At 37.6% G+C, this 27,364-nt stretch overlaps 2 protein-coding genes across 2 annotated transcripts; both read right to left on the bottom strand.

The window, feature by feature from the left end:
* Positions 1 to 4,823: 4,823 nt before the first annotated feature.
* Positions 4,824 to 5,815, bottom strand: LOC132627514 (classical arabinogalactan protein 27-like). The gene has a single exon (XM_060342896.1). The coding sequence runs from the start codon at positions 5,639 to 5,641 to the stop codon at positions 5,222 to 5,224; it is 420 nt and encodes a 139-aa protein (XP_060198879.1). The 5' UTR covers positions 5,642 to 5,815; the 3' UTR covers positions 4,824 to 5,221.
* Positions 5,816 to 22,477: 16,662 nt separating this feature from the next.
* Positions 22,478 to 26,374, bottom strand: LOC132627513 (putative pentatricopeptide repeat-containing protein At1g77010, mitochondrial). The gene is made up of 3 exons (XM_060342895.1): positions 24,026 to 26,374; positions 23,006 to 23,264; positions 22,478 to 22,850 (listed from the first exon to the last, which is right to left on the bottom strand). Exon 1 carries the CDS (start codon positions 26,124 to 26,126, stop codon positions 24,087 to 24,089), a length of 2,040 nt encoding a protein of 679 aa, XP_060198878.1. The 5' UTR covers positions 26,127 to 26,374; the 3' UTR covers positions 22,478 to 22,850; positions 23,006 to 23,264; positions 24,026 to 24,086.
* Between the last annotated feature and the right edge of the window lie 990 nt (positions 26,375 to 27,364).

Below are 27,364 nucleotides of genomic sequence, written 5' to 3'. Positions count from 1 at the left end.
AAATTTCGAGAGAAAATAAAAGATCAGTGAGGTAAGGTCTATAGAGCGCAAGGCATAAGGCTTGAAAGGAAGAGCACTCCTACTTATTTTTGGGAGAAATCCTAAACACCAGATCGTGGGTAGAATTCTTATAATTTGATAGGCATTAGGGAATTTGAGGTCTCTATTTAGATCTAGTCCCTATTTTAAAAATTATGCAAATATAACTCTTGACACTAACAAAACACTAGACTAGTCATTTAACTTTTACAAAATTTCACACTGTGCGTGGTCTAATAATTTTTCATGAAATGCTCAGTTATCTCAAAATGGATTTTTAGACTATCATCTAAAACGTTAATAAGTTCAAGAAAAAAAAAAAAGAAAGAGGGATCATTTACTAAATAACCGTTTTAAAAATGGATAACGGGCAAAAATGTATGAAAATGTTGTTACATGCACATTAAGGGCTAACATACTACTTATATTAGAGAAACAATGGATTTGAAAACCTTCACTATGTGAAACCAATGAGGCCTCAGACCAGGTAGCCGAATCCAATTGGAGAAGTTTTGACCTAGGTAACCATTTTCTATAATACTGTACGAAACAATATCATGTCCAATTAAGTCTTCCTCTTTTTGAAAATCTACCAAGAACATGCAAAAACTCCAATCTTCCAAGTGAAAAGTTATCTTTCCAATCTTCCAAGTGAAATTTTTTCTTTGAAAGTGAGTTACGTTTTAAAATCTCTGTGAATCTTTCTTACTATAGAACACTGCCTTTAACAAAAAAACAAAAAAAAATGCAATTAAAGCCAATAAAGCAGCCACAAAAACTGCTTTATTTGCGTCAGTACAAAAAGCATGTGAATTTTACCTTTGCACAGAGCTTGCAAATAAAAAGATAGTTGGATAGATTGACGCAAAACATTCAGCTTCTATTTTCTAAATTCTAATGGAGTTGAGCTAAATAAAATCACATTGACAGTCTAAAGGGTTAAAAGGCTAAGAGACGAATTTGCAATCGATGATTTAAGAATCTCAATCTGCAGACCGCAGGTATTCCTTAGATTATCAATATACTATTATTCTTAATGCCAATGCATTAGCAAGCTAGTACGTATTCCTTATTTATATGTGTTCCTTTTTTAATGTTGCACTTGATACTAGTCTCACACTAATAACCGTTTAGCTGATTTGCACTAATGGGACTTTTGGTGCCACAGTTTGAATATTGGTCTTGTTTAAAAAGAAAAAAAAAGGTGCAAAAATAATTGTTTTGCCATGATTTGGAGTAAAATCCTAATTCATCATCAGAATTTCTTATTTGATATTGGTAAGACTTACCTCAAAAACAAGTTATGATGATCGTCATGCTTTTGGCCATATATCCTCACGAATTTCTAGGATTTCAATCACAACACTTGCCTTAACAACAACTTGTGGTGATCGTCTGGATTTTGGTCGCAAATCCTGATGAGTCGTCATGATCTTTTCAAAATTTGTGGCTGACGAATCTATTCGTCAGATTTAGCCAAAAAACCTCACGATCACCATTACATGTTGTATAGAAATTTCAGCAACATATTTTTACTTCAAAAGTGATCTAAATTAGTCTAAATCAAAAAGTGATCTAAATTATTCTAAATCAACTCCAAATTTGATATTCATCTTCTAATGCATGCCCATCCCCATAATTTTCAATTTTTAGATTTAATCAAAAGCTCCAAATATCAATAGACTCAATTTGTTTTCTTCTACGACCAAGTTCAATAAAACTTAATAATGGTGTTTTTCAAAAAATTTCAATAAAAACCAATTCAAAATGATTACGAATAAGCAAGGGATTTTTAATTGTCTACTGCACATATTAAGAAAATGGAGAAAAAGAAAGAAGATGAGAAGATATATATTATTTATACAAAAAAAATGTCTTAACGATGTAAAAATAAACACCAACCTTTCGAAAGGCCACCCCTCGCCGTTTTGATTAGCAAAGCCAGAGTCTGACTTAGCTTAAGACCAGGCCTGGATATTGAGTTGAGCTGGGTCGGTGCTTGGTGAGGCCCACTTGCTTCTCAGCTCAACTTCACTCAACTCGAGTCCAATCAAAATTTAGTTCGATTCAAGTTTGGATTTCAATTGATCCTTTCCGGAATATTAGATGGTCTTGGCTCGATCAATCTCCGCATCCAATGAGTAAGTTGTTTGTACTTATCACTTTAAAAATAAAATTTATCCATTAGGCTCAATTGTTAAGTAAATTAGTAACTAATTCAAATTTAGTAATTGATAATTACTACTAATAAATTTATAATTTCACACTTAGTAGATTCAAGAGTTCGGAAATTAACAAAATTGACTTAATAGAATTTTTTCCAATTTATTGCTCATTTTTTTTAGTTCAATTTTATCTTATAACTTTACTAAACTTCACTCGAATTTAAATTCTAATTTAGACTAATAATTCATATAGTTCATTCGCATTTGAGTCCATTTGTCTACTTAAACTAGCAATTCTTATACATTTTTCTTTAGTCAAGGCATAGCACAAAAACAAAAACAAAAACAAATGTTAAAGAGTTGATTTGGGGTTCGACTCAAGCTCAGTTGGGCCTGGCTTGGCTCAGTACTTGAACAAGTTTAGCTAAATTTGACTAGATAATATATTAATTAAGTTCAATTAAGCTTTGGTTGGGCCTGACTTGGCTCAGTACTTGAACAAGTTCAGCTAAACTTGACTCGGTAATATAGTAATTAAGTTCAATTAAGCTCCTGTTATGCCTAGCTTGGCTCAGTACTTGAAAAAGTTCGCTAAACTTGACTCGATAATCTAGTAATTAAGTTCAACTAAGCTCCGATGGTGCCTGGTTGGCTCAGTACTTGAACAAGTTCAGCTAAACTTGACTCGATAATATAATAATTAAGTTCAATTAAGCTCGAATTTGGCTCGCTTCAAGCCTAATCTTATTTAGAACTATCAAGCACTGTTTTGCTCAAAATTTTCTCAACTAATGTACTATATCAGAGGTGTGTATGTGCGTATATGTGGGAGGTGTGTGTTTTTGTGGGGAGGGGGGCTAGCATGAAAGAAGATATTACTGGGGGAGTGTTGGGCTAAATTAATCTAAAAATGTTCGCAACATGACATAATTAATATTGTTTGTTTTGAATTAAGGTCACACAATTTTTTTAAAAGGCTTAATACCCAGATAGACCCTTAAACTTGGCATGTTTTGTAAGATAGGCATATAAACTTATAAGGTGACCAGATAGACACTTAAACTTACTCAAAGTGTATTTTTCAAGTTTTTCAGTTGTTTTGAAAACAAAAACTATATTTTTCAAACACTCACAATTTTCATGGCCAAACAAGCCCTAAATATATCACAAAATATTTTTTTTAAAATGCAAAAATAAGTCAAACGCATATACATGAGACTATAAATGTGCACTTAAACCAATAAATACTCGCTAATCGCAATTTTGCAGCTTTCAATTAACTCGGTTTTTTTTACACTTGAATAATTAAAAAACAATAACTTTAACCAATAAAAATCCTTAAAAAAAGAAATTTCAAATTAAGAAATTTCTTTTTTTTAAGGATTTTCTTCTCGGCTTTACAGTTTTCTTAATTTGAAATTTCTTTTACACTTGAAATACTGAACTTAGAAATTTCTTAATTTGAAATTTCTTTTTTTAAGGATTTTTATTGGTTAAAGTTATTGTTTTTTAATTATTCAAGTGTAAAAAAAAAATCTGAATTAATTGAAAGCTGCAAAATTGCGATTAGCGAGTATTTATTGGTTTAAGTGCACATTTATAGTCTCATGTATATGCATTTGCCTTATTTTTGCATTTTAAAAAAAATATTTTGTGATATATTTAGGGCTTGTTTGGCCATGAAAATTGTGAGTGTTTGAAAAATATAGTTTTTGTTTTCAAAACAACTGAAAAACTTGAAAAATACACTTTGAGTAAGTTTAAGTGTCTATCTGGTCACCTTATAAGTTTATATGCCTATCTTACAAAACATGCCAAATTTAAGGGTTCATCTAGGTATTAAGCCTTTTTAAAAAACACACTGTTAAAAGATATTTGAACACTTTATATATAGCCCCCTTATCTTTTGGGTTATTAATGTGAGAAAGAAGAAAGGAACAAGAAAACAAAAAAATCATTGTTGTTTAATGGGTGGGAGGGAGGTCATGTTACAATTGTTTAGTTGTTTAATTCTGGGCATAGTGTCTACCCATTGATACAAAAGTCCAAAATATAACTGATGGCATCACATGATGAAAAGAGTTGTAACACCAAAAAGTGTTGGGATATTGCGCGGCCCCTCCATGTGCACTAGCTCCTTCATCTTCACTTCTCACTTATCGCCAGCTATATTATTACTTTAACAAAAAGTAGCATACGGGAAAGTAAAAGAAGAAAAGTTTCACCTTTTTAATTACTTTTACACTATCTTAACAATCACTTTAAAAATAAATAAAAACACTGAAAACAATTGTAGTCTACTGTAAGAACTACACTGTGCGGATTCAAAAATTTGAATTTATGAGTTTAGAGTTTTAAAAATAATGGGATTTGAAGTAAACTACTCCCTTCAGTCCATATTATATGATATTTTTACCTTGAGCACCTGACTCACCGTTAGAAAGTAAGAGGTGTTGTCACTAAATTACCCTTAATTAGTACTTGTTTATGATTTTTTTGTTTACGTAAAACCACACTAATCTAAATAACGGTAAATTTGAAAGAAAAAAATAATTAATACCTTCTTGATCATGTAAAAAACCATTTATCTTGGACTAAATGTAAAAGCTAAAAACCATATTATATGAATCGGAGAGAGTATATTTATATATATTCAGATTCAGTGGATTTCTTAATACAAATACGGTTATGCGAAAGCTATTGGTTCTGCCGAATCTGTTGCTAAAACTCTAACTCCGCCTCTCAAGCTATGCATTTCCTAGAACAAAATACAATAGGACTAGGAATCATGAACACAATTAATCAGCTTATACTATCATTTACCCTTACATAGGAAATGAACTTCAGATTGAAGCAACTTAAATACAAGTCTGAAACTGCATGTTATAGTGCTGAACAACGCAGTTGATGACATTATACTTCTCAAGATAACAAATGATTGAGCCGACTACTTTAGGGAGCGCTAATACCCCACAGTGAACCTCCAATTGAATCAGTGTGTTTCAGATACCAGATGTCTAAATCGAACAAAATAAGCCGACTACTAGAAACACTGCAATATTCAGATAGGTTGTAAGAGAAACACAACAAACAGCAGAAGAAATGGGTGAAAAAGCAGAAGGTGCAAGAGCAGCAGAATCAGGGCCAATAGGGTACATCATATCATCTGGATTTTTGCTAGGATTTGAAGGAATAGTTGGCACAGAAGAAACTGGAGGTACAACACCACCAGAAGAAGGCAAAAGAGGTGCAATATCTGGAGATATCTCTGAAAATGGAGATGCCACTGGCACTGGAACTGGTGGATTTGCAAGAAACTCTACTGGGGTTGATGATATTACCTTCGTCTCCACATTCAATGACACAACTAAAGGTATTGAAATGAATATAGCCATAATGAGTGTTGCTACAACAAGAAAGCAAAAGCTGCTGGCCATTGTCTCAGAACTAAAACTCAGTTTAATTCAGTTCTTTTTTCTTGCTAATGATGAAGAAATCAATGTCACATAGGCTTTTTAACTCTCTTTTTTTGAATAATGATTAGGGTAGAGAGAAAGGATGAAAAGGAGAGATTGATCTGAGAGGGGCTATAATTAAAGGTGAGCAAAAGGTTTGAATATTTATATGAATTGAGTGAGTGGTATTGTAAATATGTACAGGTTGGCATGTTAGGAAGTAGACAAAAATTCCCTTGGTGATTATGGTATTTTATTATTTTTAAGTACTTTGTTTAAATTATGTCATTGCTTTTTTCTAAAGGGATCCTCTCAAAATTTATTATTGGGTAGTGGGCTCTAGATATGATATATTGCTTTTCTATTGCCTTAGTTGCAAATCACTGTTGGACTTCTGCTGTCTCAAGGACATGAACTGTTTGTAAGTCTACTCTCTTCTGTCCTAAGCATAAGTTGTTTTGACAAATTGAATTTGTTTCAAAATATTTGACGTCCTAGAAAAAGAAATTAAAAGAATTGGGCATAATTCTCTTTTTCAAATTTATCATCACCACTCCAATTAGCGGTGTGTTAATTAAGTGAGACATGTAAACAAATACAAATGACAGTTTAGACAAATAATCGTATCATTAAGACTGAAAATATCTTTCTTAAAGAGACCTACAAAAACTTTAGAAGACACATTATAGGAATTGGAGATAATATTAACATTTAAAAAAGAGAAACCAAACATTGAATTATTGGTGGCAAAAGTGTGGAAAGACCCCCAAAAAGGCAATCAAAATTACCTAGGGAAGGACACAAACATGAAAGTCCAAAAGCAATTTGTTACTTTTGAAGACTTTGCATTATTTTATCATATGTTGGAATAGTTTTTATTTTTCATCCAGAAGTTTCATAACAACTTCAAAAATATACTGTCTAGCTAGTCCTCCCTCAATTTCGATTTATTTATCTTACTTTTTTTTTTAGTCTGTTAAAAATAAAAGATTATTATTTTTTATATTTAGTACTATTACTTTTTATATCTAGTAACTCTTTACACTCAATATTCTACAAGATTCAAAAAACCTTTTGATACATTACACATACTTTTTGTTTAAGACCACATAATTTTTTTTTTTTTAATTTTGTGCAGAATCAAACTAAAACAAACAAAGACTGAGGATTATTTATGCCAAAAGAGAAGTGGTGCTTGCCCATTAGAGCTAACGTAAATACGTATTTCAGAAAATGACAAAATCAGGGATAAAATTAATGTGTCCTTCCAAATTTCTACCTTTTACGAAGTGCCTCTCGCATCTTTTAGTGCGATTACCTATTTAACTTTATTTTTAATAATTAACCCTAGTTAACTGGATTGAGCATTAATAAATTCTTAGATTGACATCAGACTTTGATTTTAATATTAGCTAGCTCTAAAATCGAGAACCTAGAGATACTACAACTCTGGATCAAAACTTAAAAAATAAAGTGATTAAACATAAAATAGATTATTAAAAAGCCCCATGGATAGAAACATGGAAGTTCATTGGATGCCTTAATACATAGGCAGCAGGGGCGGATCTAGTAAGGCGGGTGGGATGTCACGTCACCCGCACACCTCGAGCAAAACCTTGTATATATATGTGAGTATATATGAAAAATAGTATAAATATGTAAAATGGCACCCCGACTAACAAATGATTGTTTGGTGCCATTGGTGAAGGGCCGAAAGTTGTGCCCACAGCACCTGGAATCGAGTCTAACTTGCACCAATTCTTTTAAAAACTTCTCTTGTTTAAGAAGCTTACAGAAGATTCGTTCTCCTTTTTTCTTATTTTCTTTTTCTATTTTGCTTCTTCTTTACTTTATTTTCCTTGTTTCTTCTTTTCTTTTTATTTACTTGCTGCTGGTTTTTTTTCCACTAATGAGTCACATTGACTTTTTAAAATTTTATATATCCTTGCTTCTCTTTATAGTTAATAGTGTTCATTAATTTTTTATTTTAATATCTAAATGTGCATCTAAGTTGAGTTCTAATTCTAGTTGATTAGTTTTGAGTTAGCTGATAGCTTCAAAACATAACTCTCAATTATAAATGAATAATATATTTTTGTTGATATTAGTAATACTATTGAATTTTTATGCTTTGTTTAAAATTATCATAATTATTAAATTATTTCGTTTAATCGATGTCTATATAAATCGAAAAGATGAATAACCCAAATTGCGGCAGTAGAAAAAATAAATCAAGTTGAAATCCAAAATAGTGTGACAATCGGTTTGTCTATATAAACGGACGGAAGTTGTTGCGCTCCCCAAATCGTTTAAGTCAACTGATGCATTGGGTCATTCCCTTGTTTACGGAACTGGGCTATGGAACACGTCGAGAAAGCCGACGCTTCTGCCTTCCAAGAGTTAAAAATTGTAACAATAGAAATACTTGTAGCTAAGATGAATAACCCGAACCGAAGCTCAAAATAAATCAAGTCAAAGGCCAAAATAGTGTGATAATTGATCGGTCTATATAAACTAGAAGGCTGAATAACCAGAATCGAAGCCCAAAATAGTGTGGCACCCGAAATCTCAAATTCCTGGATCCGCCTCTGATAGACAGCACTTCAACTTGTCAGCCAATGTCATTCAGAAACTCAAACTATAGCTTGTTCCAATTAAGCATCTGGACATATGATAAATTATTCGTATTAGATGCGTTCGGTTCAAATTTTGAAAAATCTTTTGCACGTGTTCTCAAGAGTCTATTAGGCAGTAAAGAGTAAATTGAACCACATAAAAATGTCAAATTTTACGAGTTATTAATTTGGATCATAGAGTTGATAGTTGTAATGCTAATGAGTTTAATGAAGAAAATGTTCAAAAACGAAGACATGAGATCTGCAAGCTACTTTATTTGAATTCTTTGGTCCATGTCCTAATGTCTTTTAAGGTTAATTCAGGCCAAAGGCAAGAAAGAATTCTAGATATGAATGAATTTTCTTGACCCCCTTACCCCCTGTTTGGATGGTGGTTTCCTGTGATTCATTAATGTATAGTTTTCTACGAAACCATGTTTGTTTCCGTTGTTCTTAAAATTATGTGGTATGGTGTTGTAAACCCGTGATTTATTCCAGGATTATATAACCATGAAAAGTCTCAATTTTTAAAACCACGGATTTGGTGATTTTTCCGTGGTTACATATTTCATTTCTCCATTATACCCCACCCTCAATCATCCACCCGACCCCCACCCCACCCTACCACTCACCCCCACCCCACTTCACCCTACCACTCACCTCCACCTCACTCCCTGCCACTCACCCCACCCCATCCTCACTCCCGCCCTACCACCTACCCTCACCCCCAATTACCCCACTCCTCTGCCACCTAACCCTACCACCCACTACCCCTCACCATTGCCCAACCCCACCCCGCAACAACTCACCCCCACCCTCATCCCACACCACCCACCCCCCAACCACTGCCCCTTACCACCACCCAACCCCACCCCCATAACCATTGAGCCCCACCCTACCACCTACTAACCCTCTCTCATCCCACAACCATCCACCTCACACCACCCACCCCTCCACCACCCCCACCCACTACCTACTTATTTTTTAAAGTTCCTATTTTACTCTTTACCTAAGTTTTACTAACATATATAAATTAATTTCTAATTAAGAGTTAAGGGTATTTTAGTAAACTTATAAGTTATTATATAGTACCATACAGTTAAACCAAACAATACAAATGTTATTAAACCACAACAAACGATACAGTCTATCCAAACATTATATTCATTAATACAGTACAATACAATGCAATACCATATTGTACCATACCACACTGTACATTAATGAACCAGGGGAAACAACCATCCAAACAGAGGGTTAGGGACCTGGCCCCTATATTTCCCGATAGGAGAAGATTTGTCCAAGTGATTGAATTTAACTTGCAAAGCGCAAACCATGCCATGCAAAGTACTGGAAAACATATCTAAAAAATGAATAAATTGTATGTATCGAGAGGTAGAAGAAGAATCTTATTTAACCTTAAAACGGAAAACAATTAAATTTATACGTGATGCCAACGATACGTGACTAAATTCAATTCAAGATTAAATAGCGAGATATATCAATAAAATGAACAGAGAAGCAGATCTAGCCAACTGTTAAAAACGTGTGGCCTCGAGTATAGAAACCGAAGTCGATACCCTTTTGTTACGAGCTCTCACGAGGTATAATAAAAATGAACTTAAGAATAGATGGGAACTGATTTAATAAGATTATTATGATTGTTGATGTAAAATATTTCTCTCCTTGCTATTGCCAACCCCTTTCATGAATGATAACCTCCTCTTTATATAGTAGAGGAGTTTCAACCCTAGTACAGTAGTACAATTGTAAATAAAGCAAGTAAATCTAGTGACAGCTGTACTGCCGAGATCGACACCGAAATATCCGGTTAAGGACAGATATTTCGGCCTCCCTCTGATGGAAGTCAATTGCGCTTCCTTCATCGCCTCATCCCGGCCACAATTCGAAGCCTCAATCCCAGTGAGACGGTCGTACCGTGATTGAACACATCCATAATAACGGGAAACCAGCGTGCACGTATCCTCAATTTTACTCGTATATAGATAGTTCCTCTATTTGCCGAGGTACAATTACTGACGGCGGGGAATGGACCCAAACAAACTGAGCAGCCGCGTTCAATTACCTAGGACGGAACCTTTAAGTCAAATCTCACTCTGCCGGATGCTAGGTCATTATTACTCAGCCGCCAAATCTATTTGGGGAATCCTCCTTGTATCAGAATCCTTGATACGCTACAAGATCTCTTCAATCGCTTTCTATATAAAGCCCATGTCTTCTTTCTTTTCCATGAATCTGCACTTCTTCAAACCTCACTTTGTTCTACCTTAAAACCTACTGATATTCCTGCATTGAGCCCATAATACTCTTCGGATCTTCAATATTCTTTTTCCCGGGTGAGAATACCTTTTGTTAAGGAGGACCTTCCACGATCATGGCTTACGTATGTTGTTGACTCAGGGTGAAGATCAGCATTCGTTTATGCCATCGATTGGAGCCGCTGGCTCTGATAAAGAGTTAGAATCTATTGCTATTGGTATCGTTCTGTCGGGTTTTATTTATACGAATGACTGCAAAGTCCTTCACCATCTTGATCCGGTAGAAGATTTCGAATCTTGTATAGGTGATAGCGCCATTAATACGATCAGGGAAGATTGTCATCTAGGCGCAGATGTCGACCTTCTCCCTGTTGGGGAGGGTGTGAAAATAAATCATCACGTTGCCGGTTACTCGTTATCATACACTTATCCCTTTGCCATAGGGTTTACCCTCCGTGTTCATAGGATAATCGAGGACTTCTGTCGTCGATATCAAATATGTATCGAGCAGATTGCCCCGCAAATTTGGAGGCTCGTGTTCTGTATTGAGAAGTTGGCCAATGCGGCCGGAATCGCTTTTACCCTCGATCATTTGCTTCATTTATATATACCTCGGGTGATCCGAGGGGGAATTGTTCAGATGCTTCCCAGGGGAAGCCGAAGCCTAATCGACCCTGAAGACGATTATGATCGAGGATGGCTTAACAGGTTCGTGATGATACGCACGGTTCAGCTTCACCGTCCATCGTCTGTCGATTTTCCCGAAGTGTGGAACCCTTCACCGGATCCAGTTGAGCCCACGCTCGAAATTGCTATTTTTGAATGGGCGATTGCCCTTCTTCGGGCTTCTCGTAGCTTAGGCCATTCTTGGAGAAGAATGGCACCTGAAGGGTGGAAAGGCAAAGACCATGGTAACTTCTTAATCTGATCGTTTCGATCCCTAGTTCTCTGTATTATATTTTAACTCAATACCTTTGGTTTCCAGAACTTCGGACGAGGAGGGCTTCCAAAGGAAAATCGGTAGCCGAGGACATAGTTTGGGGAAGAAGAACACCCGCTCCATCGAGGCCACCTAGACGCAGGGAGGCTGGAAGTTTTCCCACTGTGCATTCGGGGGTTGGGTCTTGAGTTCGAACTCTCCATATCATGGGGACCCATCGGGAAATGCCTTCGGGTGAAACTACACCAGTGATTTTGCTCGATGAAGAAGATTTACCGGGATTGGATATCCTCGGGTCGTCCACCTCTGCTGCAAGTCACAGGGACATCTAATCGGTATCACCCGTTATTGCCGCATCCCGTGGGTAGACTCGGAGATCTCATCCTCCGATTTGTTAGGTTGAGTAAGGGTGTGGCTGCCTTACTTTTTTTTTCCAATTACTGGTCGTAGAGTAGGGTTTCTTCTGCTTTTTCTGATGTACTGATGTATCCGGCACAGTCGAAATTTTATGAAATGGAAAAATCTTTAATGGAATCTTGCAAATTGGTTGTTATTGGACTTTATTGAGCATTTCATGTTTATTGTTTGTACCCAAACCTTCGTGCATGCCCTTGTTATATTCGATCAGTAATCACTTATTCCATAATCCGAAAAAAAGAACGACATGTTTTGCTACTGGCCACCGTAATCGAGCACTTTGTTGTTAAACTCGGCCACGACTGGTTTGAAATAACATCCTTTGTGACATATTCGGAAGCTTTACTCGATCATGGAGGTATTCGTTCGAGGTCCCGATCTAGGTCTCTTTGGAAGGTCGACCCGATTAAGCACGATCTGTTAGTTGAGTGGACACCCCGATTCCTTCTCGCGTACGCTTCCCATGATTAGATAGGATCAAGGTCACATCCATCACATCTGTCTGACATTGACCCGTGTCGAAGCCCCGTTGGCTCTGAAGACGGTTGCGGAAGATAAAGCGTCTCGGTCCCACTCTATAAAAGCAAGTTTTCCCTTTCTTTTTTCACTTTTCGACTTTTACCAAAGGGAATTTTTACCTTCGTGTGTTCTGAATACGTTGATCCTCATATCTTCAAACCTTCATACCTTCATATCTTCATCTTAATTTCCTGTTCAATCTTCAAACCTTCATTTAAAACCTTCTTATCTTCATACTTTCAAAATGACGAGCAAATCTTCAAAGGCTAAGGCCGGTGAGATGTCTTCGGCTCCTAAACCAGAGCCACTGCTAACTGACTTCGTTCCTCAAGATTGTTCGACAATTCGGGACTTTAAAGTCGAGAAACCTTCTTAACAGGGGGACCGAGGTGTCAAATTATCAGCCTATCTGTGCACGATACCCCCAAATAAACTCGAACAAGTCAAGGAAGATTGTGGTTGGAAAGGTAAGAAGGTCGTTATTTCCGACCAGGATGAAGCCATATCGACCTACGTGGAAGGATACTTAAGTGTTTATACTTACCCTTTCACATTCAGTACACTTGACCATGTGGTGGTCGATTTCTGCAAGCGATACGAGATTACCCTCGGCCAAATTCACCCGTCATTTTGGAGGATCCTTGTGCTCCTCCGTTATTTTGCTACAAACGTGAACATTCCATTCACGGTGCATCACCTACTTCGGCTATACAGCCCCCGTGTCTTCAGAGGGGGAATGATAAAACTCTCCAAACGAGCTGGAAAAGTGCCCTTCTCCTGTCTAGACGAAGATAGAGACCGAGGATGGCAGGGAAGGTTTGTCCAAATCAGGACAGCGGATTTGATTCCCGTAACAAATTGCCATTTCCCAAGAAATGAGACCCAAATCGTGAGTAACTTTAAGTTGATATGATTCGGCCTCGTGCCTGCACCTATACTGAACCTTTCATTGTTCGTGTATATATAGCGCTTATCCGAACCCTTGGTGCAGTTCCTAACCTTGACCAATGGATTGGGAAGATCTGTTCCCAGCTTACTTATGTCGAACGTACCTGGAGGCGTTTGTCCCGATCCCATTGGGAGGTCGTGACCCACGGTAAGTCTTTTCCTTAGAGCGTTGTCCTTTCTATTATGCACAATACGCTACGTTAGTTAGGTAATGACTGTTCTTCTTTTTGCTTCACAGGTTTGTCAAAGGCCACCAGAATTCGGGGCCAGGAAACTGCCGAGGCCTCAGCTGACGAGCGGGATATCGAAGCTCCCGGTCTGGGAGACCTAGTTGAAACGAGGAAAAGAAAATTCTCCGAATCATCTCGAGCTCCTCCCCAGTCTAGGAAAATATCGAGGGACATTATTCGAGGGACCTCATCGGAAGATATCCCGGCCCGTGCTTTGGACGCTGAGGTTGTTGGTCAATTGTTGGACTATTCTGACGACGATGCTCAGGCGTTGGGTGGGCATCGTCTTATTGACGAGCCACTCGAGCATGATTTGACCTATTCTGTTGCAATCACTCCACCATTGGTGGAAAGCTTAAGTCGAATTTTGGCTGGGTCGAGTGGCATCTCGAGGTCGACGAACGCATGGATCGTCAGGTCGAAGGTCGGGGCCTCCGATCACACTTCTACTCAAAGTACTGGAAAACTGCCAGTCACAGCTGCTGGATCGAAGGCAAATTCATCGGTATCAGGCTCTAAGGTACCTACTATTCTGCCTTTGTACGGTATTAGTTCCGTCCTTCCAATACAAGTTGTGGCTCATCTGAAACGATAATTTGCATACAGATTCTCCGCCGCTATTGGTGGATATTTCTGCCGATGATGAAAAATCCAAAGGCAAGGTGACCGAGCAAAGGGCGGCCGGTCATGGGGGTTATGAAATACCCGCTCCAGATATGTCGGGTTTCGAGCATTTGCCCATCCCGATAGCTGACCGTTTCGGGGTTAATTCCGGTCCCAGGTTGGAGAAATCGTTGTTGACACCTAATTTTAGCTCGACGTGCTTAAAATTAACGTTTTGGAGGGCCCTGATTCGTTAAAGAGCACGAAATACATTTTTACATATTTTTACATTTTTTGACAATTTATTGATGATTATCCTTATTTTAGGAAAATTTTCAATTTATTGTCATTTTACAAGAATCATTATTTTGCACATGTACAGCGTAATATGACCATTTTTTTTGTGCAATTAATTGTTTCTTAATTTTATAGCAATACATTTTTTTTTATCCTATACATTACTATTTATATTTTTATACTTACATTATTATTTATATATGTATTAATCAACTATATTTTAGTACAGCCCGACAGTATAAAAAAAAATCGGAGTAATTAATTTTTAAACGCAGAGTAAAATTTGATAAAGTCAAGGTCTCATCATTTAAAAAAAAAAAAAAAAAAAAAAAAAGTTAATTGAGGTGATAGGTTGGGGACAAAGGGGTATGGCTTCATCATTATTTTTTGGACAAAAAGGAGGGTTTGTTCACATTTTAAGGAAAAGTGGGGGTTGATTTAATCTTGGGATCCAACGCACACTTCCACACACACACACACTTAATTTTTTTCAGATTTTTTGCTTCCCCCTCTCTCTTCTAAAAAAAAACAAAACCCTAAACATTTTTCTTCCTCACACCTCTCTTTCCAGCCGCCGCCAGCCCCCATCCACGCCGGAGCTTCGAGCTCCGGCGAACACCAACCCACGAACCGCCACAGTCACGACAACACCTCCGCCATGAACTAAACATCAACCACCGCTGCCCCACTTTAGTCCACGGTTATCGTCGACCACCCCACCTCTACTCCCCGTCCATCGCAACCAGTAACGTCACCAGTTCAGCGGCGAACAACCATCAACGGCGAGTAGTGACACTGCCTTCCTCCATGTTATCCCATCACGAAAACACACAAAAAAAAAAGGATCCGGACACCAGGAGCTCGTCACCATCGAAGCAACGCGGTTTGAACGGAAAAGAAACTCCGGCGTACTACGCCGGAAAATAAATGGTTGACAATCTCCGGTATGCCCATGAATTCGTTTTGCTCTAATCAACAACCCTTTTAGCTGAAAAATGAACAAGGGACCATATGGGCTCTTCGATTTATTTGCTTCTGCATACTACTAAATTTGATATTTGCAAATAGTACTTTCATGTCCTTTTATATTACAAAGTGGAAATGACACAATAAGATTGCTGCTTTTATTTTAAGAGTTCTGAACCTTAGTGTTTTATTGATGTTGATTGATCTGGAAAAAAAAACGGCTGCGCTTGCTGTATATATATTTACCAATATGTCCTTGGTTGGCCATGACACTTGGAAATTGAGATTATGCTTGCTGTTGTGATCTTGAAAGCATTGAATTTGTTGTGTGAGGCTGAAGATAAATCGTATATTAAGAAGACTGGTACTGCTTATGGATGGGATGTTTTGTTTCATATATTTAGCTTCTTGAAGGGTATTACTTTGTTCACGTTGATAGTTTTGTTTGGAATTGGTTGGTCATTTTCGAAGCCTTGCAAGATAAAGAGAAGAAGGTTTTGATGATTGTTATTCCTTTGCAAGTTATGGCCAATTTTGCTCAGGTTGTGATTGATGAAATTGGCCGATGAAGAAATTTCCGTCGATTTCCAAGGCCTTCCATGTACAAAGACGGGTGTTTTTTTTTTATTCATTATTTCTTTAATTCATCCGATAGTTATTTATTTTCTTACTAACATTTTTTTATTAAGTCTCACGCAGGTATCCGGAGTTACTTTTTGAAGATGGCACTCAAAAGAAGTTCAAATAGCTTCTTAAATTCTTTGTTTATATATATATTTTTTTTACATTCTTAAATTATGCAAGCATAAAATATAGTGAAACTTTACTTTTTAGGGTGTAGGCTAGTGGTATTTATTTATGATCTGCTTAGGTGATTTAAATTTTATGTGTTTTAGATAAATTAATATTAGACAGTTATTATTTTTGTAGTTAATATTCTTATAGTTATCATGTTTCGCCAGAGTTTTAATTTAGTAGCTTAGCACACTTAAGTAAATAAATAGGGTGATTTGCCTCAATATTTAGGTTTTAAAATGTACTCTCATAATTAATTGATTAGGTGTACATACTTAGCTAGTTAAATTAGTTAACACACTTTGCGTGCAGAATAATTTCATGTCCATTCCTTACACCTTTTCACATACTCAAGCTCTTAAGTTGTAGATAACCTTTTTAAATAATTGTTTATATCACATATGTTTAAATCTGTTTTTTTTTTTTTTCATTCAAAAGCAAATCGTTCATTGTTAAGTAAATATCTTTATAATATATTCATTTAAAGCTAAAATTTTTAGTCACGGTAATTGCGCACTTTATTTACTTGTAAATTATCACGTAATACGTATTTTTATACATATGTAAATACTTACACCTTTTACTACATAAACATTCATGTTAGTTATTCTTAGTCTAAATTCTATTAATTTTTGTAAATAATAATCAAGCCTTTTACACATACCTCGTATAGTTAAATTGGTCCAGCCGGGAACCACATTTGTGGATTCTGAAGGATGCCTAACACCTTCCCTTCGGAATAATTTGAACCCTTACCTAGAATCTCACTTATTTTCGTAGACCATGTTAAGCTGCATATATTAATAATTCATAGGTACCCTAGTATACCTTAAATGCTAGGTGGCGACTCTGTACATAATTAATTATTTTCGAGTTCCATAAGTTGTGCTTTGTTCAGCCTTTGGTAAAAATAGAGTGCAACAATCGTTTTCTGCCCCTAGTATCGACCCGAATCGGAAGAGGCTAATCACTTTTAAAGTGCCGGCCGATATGAACATGTCATCGGGTCCTGTTGGGGTGTCCAGCTATTTGTACCCTCTGGTGTCCCAAGAGGACCGTAAGAAAATGGCCGAAGTCAGCGAGTCGTGCCTTTTCAACGAGGGTCAGCATGCATTGAACCGGGTAAGTCTCTCCCTTATGTTCTTTTTACTCAGCTTTTAATTTCATGCCTCATTTTAATAACCGTTCCTTTTCCCCTTATAGGTCTCCGTGCTTCACCATGCAAGCTTCGACCGGCTTAGGCACGAAGTGGGCCAACTCAAGGAGGAGCTCAAAAGTAAGAGTCAGGAGGTGGACGAGCTCATGAATCTATATGAGAAGAAGTTGCAATATATCTCATCTCTCCCTGATCTTTCTATCCTTAAATCGGATTTACAAGCGGCTCGAAATGAAGTTGCCGAGGCCAAACGGGAATGTGACCAGTTGGCAGAGAAAGTAAAGGCTTTCGAAGTTTACAATAAATCTTTAATAGCCAATGCTAATGCCCTTGCTTCTCAGGCCCGAGCTTGTGTTAGCTAGATTGATCAGCTCTGGGTAGATCTTGATGGGATCAAGCCCGAGTTTGATGCCCTCCACGAAGCGACCATCGGTGCTGTGGCCGAACGTGATGTTCTCCGGAAGCAACTTTGGGCGTTGGTGGAGCAAATGAATAGCCTTAGCTCATCACTTATTGCAGCTGAAGTGGAACGGGATCGATTGAACCGGGTTATCACCAATCTGCAAACTGAGCATGGAAAGTCTCTTGACTAGATTTCGGGTTATGATGACATGTTAGAGCAGTACAAGGCCGATATGACTGCTGCCGAAAAGGCCAGTAATCTTAGAGCTGAGTATGAGCGGTGCTTGTCCCGAAGGAAGACCCTCGAAGAAGTTCAAGCCACTAGTGCGGACTTATCAGATCTGATCGAGGAAGCCAAGAAGCTTGAAGCGGAAGCAAAGGCTGCGTTCGACCCTGAGGATTCGGATACCGACCTCGAGTCAGCCGATGAAGAGGTCGAGGATTCAGATGAATATTAGGTTCTGGACCTTGTGTCCCTTCTTTTATTTTTATACCTTTGTTTTTAGGCCACTATCCCGAGCCTTTGTAAATCTACTTTATGTATGTATGAATCAAAATTTGTATTTGATATTTGCAAAGTACTCCTTGGTTCAATGTTTGGTTCGGTTTATGCCTTCATTATAATTTGCCATATTGTTTCGGCCAGGATAAAATTCAAATGGTAACGGCCCATGATTGGGTTTTAGTTCGTGTTGTCGTTAGTCATTGCTTTATTCATAATTTGCAAGATAGACCCGATCATGACAATTTTGCGTTTTTAGACTGTGGTCCTTAACCATTTTAGGTCGCAGCTTTCGAGCTTGCATATGTTTTTTAGACCGTAGTCTTTTAACTGTTTACGCCATAGTTTAGACCATAGTCCTCAACTGTTATGCCATAGTTTTTCGATATTTGGCAACATCGGATCCTTTCGATCGAAGTAAGTTTTTTATTGAAAAAACCGGCCAGAGATGCATTCGCAATTGTTGCCATGGCAAGAACAAATTAAGTGGACACGATTCAATCGATCGTTTGGTCCTTACATTTGATCCTATCGTTCAGGCCTTGGATTTTACATAGTTATCACTTAACCCATGGTATAATAAGATGCATTCGCAATTGCTGCCATGGCAAGAACAAACTAAGTGGACACGATTCAATCGATGTTTGGTCCTTACATCTGATCCTATTGTTCAGGCCTTAGCTTTTACATAGTTATCATTTAACCCATGGTATAATAGTCCCCTAGTATTCGAGTCCGAAGTATGAGGGCTCGGGTACTATTAGCCCGGTATTTGCAGTCCCCGGTCTCCAGTCTTTGATCGATATGCTCTACATGTGTAGCACGCTGTTCGGCGCTGCCTCATTAAAAACCTTGCCGAAAACCCACTTCGAGACAAAACGGTCGAAGGGAAAAAGAGTGCAGCACGTGCTTTCAGTCCTAAGTCCATGACTTCCGAGTATCCGCTGTGCTGTTTCGTTGTCCCTCGGGCTGTATCCCTGCATGGTTAGATCGAGAGATAAGAACGCAAAAAAAAGGTTATTCGTGCCTTTAACAGTAATATCGTTTTACGTGTGCCACATTCCAGTTGTTTTTCAGTTGTTGTCCGTCTTCATTCTCGCGCTGATAAGAACCCTTTCCGGTTATGCCAATGACTCGGTACGGTCCTTCCTAATTCGGGGCTAGTTTCCCTTCATGAGGGTTCTTCGTATGAAGTGTGACCTTCCTTAGTACCAAGTTCCCAATTTGAAAATGTCTGAGGTTGGTCCTCCGGTTATAATACCTTTGCATCCTCTGTTTTTGTGCGGCTATCCGGATATGAGCAGCTTCCCTTCTTTCGTCCACGAGATCCAGATTGACGGACATTGCTTCATGGTTCGAGTTCTCAGTGGCATAACGGAATCTTAAGCTTGGCTCACCAACCTCGACGGGTATCAAGGCCTCGGCTCCGTATACAAGGAAAAATGGGGTCTTTCCGGTGCTTGATCTTACCGTTATGCGGTTGGCCTATAAAACCTCGGGCAGAACCTCCTTCCATCGGTGCTTAGAACCGGTCAGTCTCTTCTTTAAATTCTGCAATATGGTTTTATTGGTAGACTCGGCCTGACCATTCGTGCTCGGATGATACGGGATTGATAAGATTTTCTTGATTTTGTATTTTTCGAAAAACTTGCTAACCTTGATACCTATGAACTGCTTTGTGTTGTCACACGCGATCTCCGCTGGTACCTTGAATTGACATATTATATAGTCGTAAATGAAATCAATGACCACTTTTTCCCTGACTTTCTTGAGGGCCTGTGCTTCGACCCATTTAGAGAAATAATCAGTCATAAGTAAAATAAATTGCATCTTACGTGGGGCCCATGGCAGAGGTCCCACTATATCCATGCCCCATTTCATGAATGGGCATGGGGAGAGGACCGGATGGAGCTCTTCCCCGGGTTGATGTATTGAAGGGGCGTGCCTTTGGCATTCGTTACATTTTCGAACGAAGGTTTTGGTGTCCTCCTCCATCTCGTTCCAGTAGTATCCTGCTCTGATCAGCTTGGGGACCAATGAATCGGCTCCCGAATGGTTTCCACAAGTGCCCTCGTGAACTTCCCTCATAACGTAGTCGGTATCTCCTGGTCCTAGGCATCTCGCTAAGGGGCCGTGGAATGACCTTCGGTACAGCTGGCCATCGACCAAACAAAATCTAGCTGCCTTGGTTCGAAGGGTCCTTGATTCCTTGGCATCGGATGGTAGCTTTCCTGTTTGGAGATATTCTATGTATTTGTTCCTCCAATCCCAAGTGAGGCTAGTCGAGTTAAACTGTTTAACCTTAAAACGGAGAACAATTAAATTTGTACGTGATGCCAACGATACGTGGCTAAATTCAATTCAAGATTAAATAGCGAGATATATCAATAAAATGAACAGAGAAGCAGATCTAGCCGACTGTTAAAAACGTATGGCCTCAGCTATAGAAACCGAGGTCGATACCCTTTTGTTACGAGCTCTCACGAGGTATAATAAAAATGAACTTAAGAACAGATGAGAACTGATTTAATAAGATTCTTATAATTGTTGATGTAAACTATTTCTCTCCTTGCTATTGTCAATCCCTTTCATGAATGATAACCTCCTCTTTATATAGTAGAGGAGTTTCAACCCTAGTACAATTCTAAATAAAGCAAGTAAATCTGGTGACAGCTGTACTGCCGAGATCGACGCCGAAATATCCGGTTGAGGACGGATATTTCGGTCTCCCGCTGATGGCAGTCAATTGCCCTTCCTTCATCGCCTCATCCCGGCCCGAACTCGAAGCCTCATTCCCGGTGAGACGGTCGTACCGTGACCGAACACATCCATAATAACGGGAAGCCGAGAGTGTACGTATCCTCGGTTTTACCCGTATACAAATCTAATTTAGATCAGTTGCCAAAAGTATGGCAAAATAACAAGTATATACAAACGTACCAACTAAGGAATGCAGTCGAAGAATGCTTTAGATGCAGTCCTAACCAACTCCCTCGTTTAGCTAAACCACTCTTTCATCGGCTGATGTGTTCCACAGCAACATCATGTCTCCTCTGTAAAAATTCAGCATGCTATTCCCTTTCTTCTTCTTTGCTTATGCAATATATAACAGCATTGAAATACTCAAGACAGAACTAAAAGTAGTAATCCAAACAGAGATCCCAAAGTCCATGTATTCGGTTAAGCAGGCCCTGCTCGCCAGCTTCTACCAGGCAAAAAAAGTTGACTGTCTAGCGAAAAAGGTTGCTTTACTAAGTAAGATAAGGCAAGAACCAAAGCTTTACCAGCTGAACGAAAGCTATTATGCCTTAGCCATCTGTTTTCTAGTTTGGTAAGTGTTTCCCCACCCCCCCCCCCACCCCACCCCCCCTGAAAGCAGAGACTGAGCTGGAAGTGAATAGCATTGATGAATAACGAGGCCATTTTTTGGGCATTGCTAGGCTAGTCAGCTATTATAGTGTTGATTGTTCTCCACACACAGTCTTTCCACTCTTTCTAAAATGTTGGCAACTTACTTGTTTGGAGTGCTGGCTAAATTTATGTGGTGTTTTTTATTACCTGATTGGAATTCTTCAATTGTAGTGTCTCCCATTGGTGCACCCCTTTCACTGTCAATTACTTCACTAATGAATCTTCCCGACCAGTCGCTTTTACAAGGTGACTTATTCTTGCTCTCTGGTTTCTATTCCTTTTCAAATTTGATCAGTTAACTGAGCGATTATGGAATGAGCTATAAATGAGCTCGGTCGAGCTCTAGACGTTCGACTCAAGTCAACTAATTCCACGAGTTGAGCTGGTCTCAGCTCAATATCATGTAAACCAAGAGCCAAGCTCGAGTTCATTTGACTGACGCTAGTTATCTAGCGCTTGTTGAGAGTTCATTTGTGCTTTATTTAAAGATTCTATTGTTTCTTCATCAAAGAAAAATCTATTTTTTTGAACACAAATCATGCTAAAATGAAACATCATATTCTTATTCACTGCTTAGCATTTAGGAATCAAAAACACTAAATAGTGAATTACGTAACTTTGAAATATTTACCGAGAAAAAGGGGATGGGGCAGTTCGCTAACATTAATCGAGACAAACTGAAGTTTCTCGAGCTTGGCTCATTTTAAAGGTCGAACTAAATAGAAAGCTCAATTTCAATTTGATACAAGTTGGGTTGAGCTTTATTCACAAATATGTCAGTTTTACAGCTCTACTATTACTATCTCGACCCAAAAATCAGACAAAAGAACCCAATCCAGAAGTGAACATAACAATTTAACCTCAGATGCAACCACTTTGAAAGTGTACACACCTCATAATCCACAAGGAGCCAAGACCAATATCTTTTGGTTCAGCGCTTCCTCAAATTCATCTCAGGCTCTTACAAACTGAAGACAAGCAACTAGCTTTTGTTTCGCAACATCAAATAGATTTTATTGGAGGATAGAGGTGAGCATATCTTTTACTAGTTCAACTACATTAGCCATGGAATATCTGATTTGGCTGCATTGTAGTGTCAAACAGCTTGTACCTAGGAAAGTTATTACAAAGCTTAAGTAAATATATAGCAGTAAGTTTGGTATCCAAAAATAACAACTTTCAACAACAAAAAACCAATTATATTCTCCTGTCCTATTTGACTTTCTTAACAACTGGCAAGTAGAAAGAAACGACTACAATTCCTACCTGGTTGTCTGCAAGGCCTTTTTGTCCTGGTTCCCTTCATTCTCCAAGCAAAACTATTTCCAGCCAAGAAATAGTTGTCTCTGAAGTTTGTCTCAGCATGAATACCTGATTCATTCAAGTTTTCTACCACGGCAGCACATGCATCAAATATCCCTCGAGTGCCAGCATCCTTTGAAGGGCGCAGGAATAATAATTACTTGGGTTGTTGCTACTATAGGAGGTAAGACCAGGTCTTTCTTATCCCCATGAACAATGATCACTGTACCAATCCGTCACCACATCAGAAAAAAGAAGTGAGAGTTAGCTTGAATAAAAAAGTAGAAAACTACAAAGGCAGTTTCTAAATAGCTTTGAATTCCTATTGTTCCAGTGGTATAGGCCCATGAGTTCTGCCAGACCATAGACTTCTCTCTCTTCTCATTTTCAATTTATCTCAGATATTTTTGCAAAATTGGCCTAAACAATGTGAAGTAGCACCTTGGATGCCACGGCCAGTATTAGGAATAAAAGCCAGTCAGACAAAGTCAATGAATGACAAACACCAAGAATATTCAGAGGAAACACCATAAAGAACTGCCAAACGGTGTGCATGACTGAAGCAGACTTGGATACCTAAACTGTAGTCATATAGAGTCCCCAGCAAATTTCTTAAACTCATTTATCTTTCCTTAGTAACCAAAACAGCTAAGAACCTGCATCTACGTAGTTTTAAGAACCTGAATTGCAGCTAGTGATATGATCATTACTTAATAGAAAGATACTAATCAGTATAAGCAAATATATACAATGGACTTGAATGAAAAAGCTGGAAGCTGACAGCAGCAAGTCTTTTCTGGGCTAAATCAAGGCATCTGAGAAACAAACAGCTAACTCTCACAAATCCCTTCAACTGGGACGTGCTCACAAAATAATGCAACAAGATTAGAAGAAAACCATTGTTACAAGAACATGAACGAGTCGGGAAAAACAATTAATAGTTTCAAATGATATTGAAGTGGTTGGCTAAAAAATGAAGTTAACCTCACTGTACTTCTCCCGCTGCTGTAATAATTATCCGGAGACCTGTACCCTGCACTTCTTCTCATATATCACTCCAACTTCGACCAGAACTCTTATGGATTTTCTTTTCTATCATCAGCCTCCGGACCATAGCAGATCTTTCCCAGTCCTCAGAAGTAGCAAATATGTTTGATAACTGCACGAAAGCACCTGAATTCTCAGGATCAAGCTCTATAATGCGTTGCGCCACGAGCTCTCCTAGTATCTTATTATCATGAGCTACACATCCTCTCAAAATGGATAGCCACATACTTGAATCTGCCTCAAATGGCATCTTTTCAATGAGGTTCATAGCTTCTTCAAGACATCCTGCTCGTGCATAAAGATCTACCATACAGGAGTAATGTTCAATCCCTGGATCAATGTGGTAATCGTTATTCATTGAATAAAACCACTTTTTTCCCTCTTCTAGTAGACCACAATGATCACAGGCAGACAATACACCAATAAATGTGATATTTGTTGGTGAAACACCCACACTTCTCATTTCGTGGAATAGATTCAATGCTTCATTTCCGTGACCATTTGTAGCATATCCCATCAACATAGAATTCCACGAAACCTCGTCGGATTTAATCATTTGGTCAAACAGCTTCCTGGCATCAGTAACAAAACCACACTTGCAGTAGAAATCAATTAAGGAGGTAGAAATTATTTGATCACAATCAATGCCCATGATAACAGCTCTTGCAAAAATCTGTTCACCAAGTTCAACTGATGCAATGCTTGCACAGGCACTGATCACACTTGAAAAGCTAAATTTGTCCATCCTAAAATCCATCCTATTCATCCTGTAGAAAATATCCAGTGCTTCAACTGGACAACCATTTTGATTAAGACCAATTATCATAGAGTTCCAAGATATTAAACTCTTATAGGGCATTGACTCAAATAATTGCCTTGCGTCTTCAATTCTGTTGCAATTAAAATAAATGGTAATCATAGAATTTAGCAAGACGGTATCATGTATTTTAAGTTCATTAAAAACTTTGGAAGCTTCATCAGGACATCCACATTTAGCATATGTATCAATGAGTGCACTAGCAACAAAAAGGTCATCCAACAGTCCAAGCTTAAAACCATAAACATGAACTTGCAAACAATTTTTAACGGCATGTGCACTAGCACAGGCATTCAATACACTAGCTAATGTAGAGGAATCCCCTATAACTCCCTCTCTGTGCATCTCCTCAAAAAGCAACAATGCTTCCAACACTTTATCGCATACCACATACCCTGCTATCATGGAATTCCATAACACAATACAAGGATCAGTTACCAGATTGAAGATCCTTCTAGCATCATCCATTCTACCACAGTTTGAATATGCTGATATCAACGCTGACAAGGAAAAGTTATCAGGATTCTGCATTCTATTCAAAATATAGCTCGCGCTATCCAAATCACCACCCTTTCCATACATGTTAACTAAAGAACTTGCCAACACGGAATCAACTTCAACTTCATCCACGATAATACGAGCATGAATTTGCTTCCCTATATCAATACTTCTCGCATCAGCACACGCCCCTAATGCAGTTGCCAAAACAAATGAATCCATTTCATGTAAATCCCAGTCTATAAACTCCTTAAACAAGTGTAAAGCCATTCCAGGGAAACCCGTTTTCGCGTACCCATGAATAATTCCATTCCAAACTTTTTCGTTTTTCGATGGCATTTCATGCAAAAGTCTTCTAGCAACACTCAATTCCTCAGCTTTAACAAGACCAAGAATCACCACATTCCAAGAAAACTCATTCTTGTTAGGCATTAAACGAAACAAGTCTAAAGAATTATTTATCTTTCCCCATTTCATGTACCCTTCAATCATGGTATTCCAAGTGAAACAGTTTCTCTCAGACATTTCATCGAACAGGTTTCTTGCATCAGTTATTTGTCCACACTTAGTGTACATTTGAAGAAGGCGATTAGCTATTGTTAGAGCAGAGTTAAGGATGCCCCTTTTGAGGAAAACAAGGTGGAGTTGCTTTCCATGTGGGAGAGATTGGTTGCTGTTGATTGTGCTGAGCAGTCTAGCACAAGATTGCAAGTCTAGCTCCATCTATGTATGGACATGAGATTCTTTAGTCCATCAGAAAATTTCATCCCAAATACTCATACTCCAAGGCATTAATTATTCAATTTTAAGAAACAAGAGGTATATTTGTAACTCATTAAGTAATAGTAGCTATTATTGAAATATAGTAATTAGTGAAAAGGCAAAAAGTTCATGTGCTAATTGTTTTACGAAATTATGAGGATAGACATTTTAATTTGTTGTGAATTTGTATTCACACCTCTAATTAAAAAAGAGAATAAACATATTTTGAATATCAATCTATCACACCCTTAAATAGAAAATGACTGCATATTACTTAATAAGATGTACTCCCTCCGTCTCAGTTTAACTGTCATTTAGCTTAAAAAATTATTCCAAAATAATTATTACTTTAGAAATTCAAGACTAAAATTGGTTACTTTTTTCAACTATATTCTTGATATTAATGAAGAATGCACGGTATATAGGAGAAAAAAATAAATCTACTTATATTAACAAAGGGTAACTTAATAAATCTTTGTATTTATTATTTTCTTAATGGGTGTAAAATGAGCTAAAACAACAATTGAAATTAGACAGAGGGAATACCAATTTAGTATTAGCAATAACTTCATTGCATTATAAATACTTTTTTATTACATATGAATTTCTCATTTTTATTTTAGTTTGTTTATTTATTGTTTCGTTTCAAATTATCTTTATTCTTTTAGTTAGATGAAGGTCATTTTGGGTAAGAATTGCATTATATAAGGAGTTTAATTTTTTTTTTTTTAAGGAGAACTACATAGTATCAGTGGCGGCTCAATAGAATCAGTGGCCTAAAGCAAAAATTTTATAAATATTTTAAATAAAATTTATTTATCTTTTCAAAATTTACTCTTTTAACCTTTTTTAGATGCAAAACTATAAATTTGTCCTTTTAAGGATCAATGCATTCAGACAAGTATTTTAATGAATAAATAAAAATAATTGATTCAGAAAAGTTATGTATAAAATGAAATATAAGACCATTATAAATTGGGAAAAAAGGAGAATAAGTGTACGGGAAGAACGAAAAATCAGAACTAACAAGCTAAGCAGGTATATGTGCTAATTAACGAGCAGCAAAAACTTAACCTAATTTACTCACTCATTTGAACAACTCAAACTAAAATCTAAAAAATAAATTTTTTTATTTAAGATAATTAGAAAAATTATATATTGTAGAATTAAATACCTTTCCAAGTCTTTTTAATAATTTT

The sequence above is a fragment of the Lycium barbarum genome, chromosome 2 (genome assembly GCF_019175385.1).
Source record: "Lycium barbarum isolate Lr01 chromosome 2, ASM1917538v2, whole genome shotgun sequence".
NCBI classification, from domain to species: Eukaryota; Viridiplantae; Streptophyta; class Magnoliopsida; order Solanales; family Solanaceae; genus Lycium; species Lycium barbarum.
This window is presented reverse-complemented; position numbering and strand designations above follow the sequence as displayed.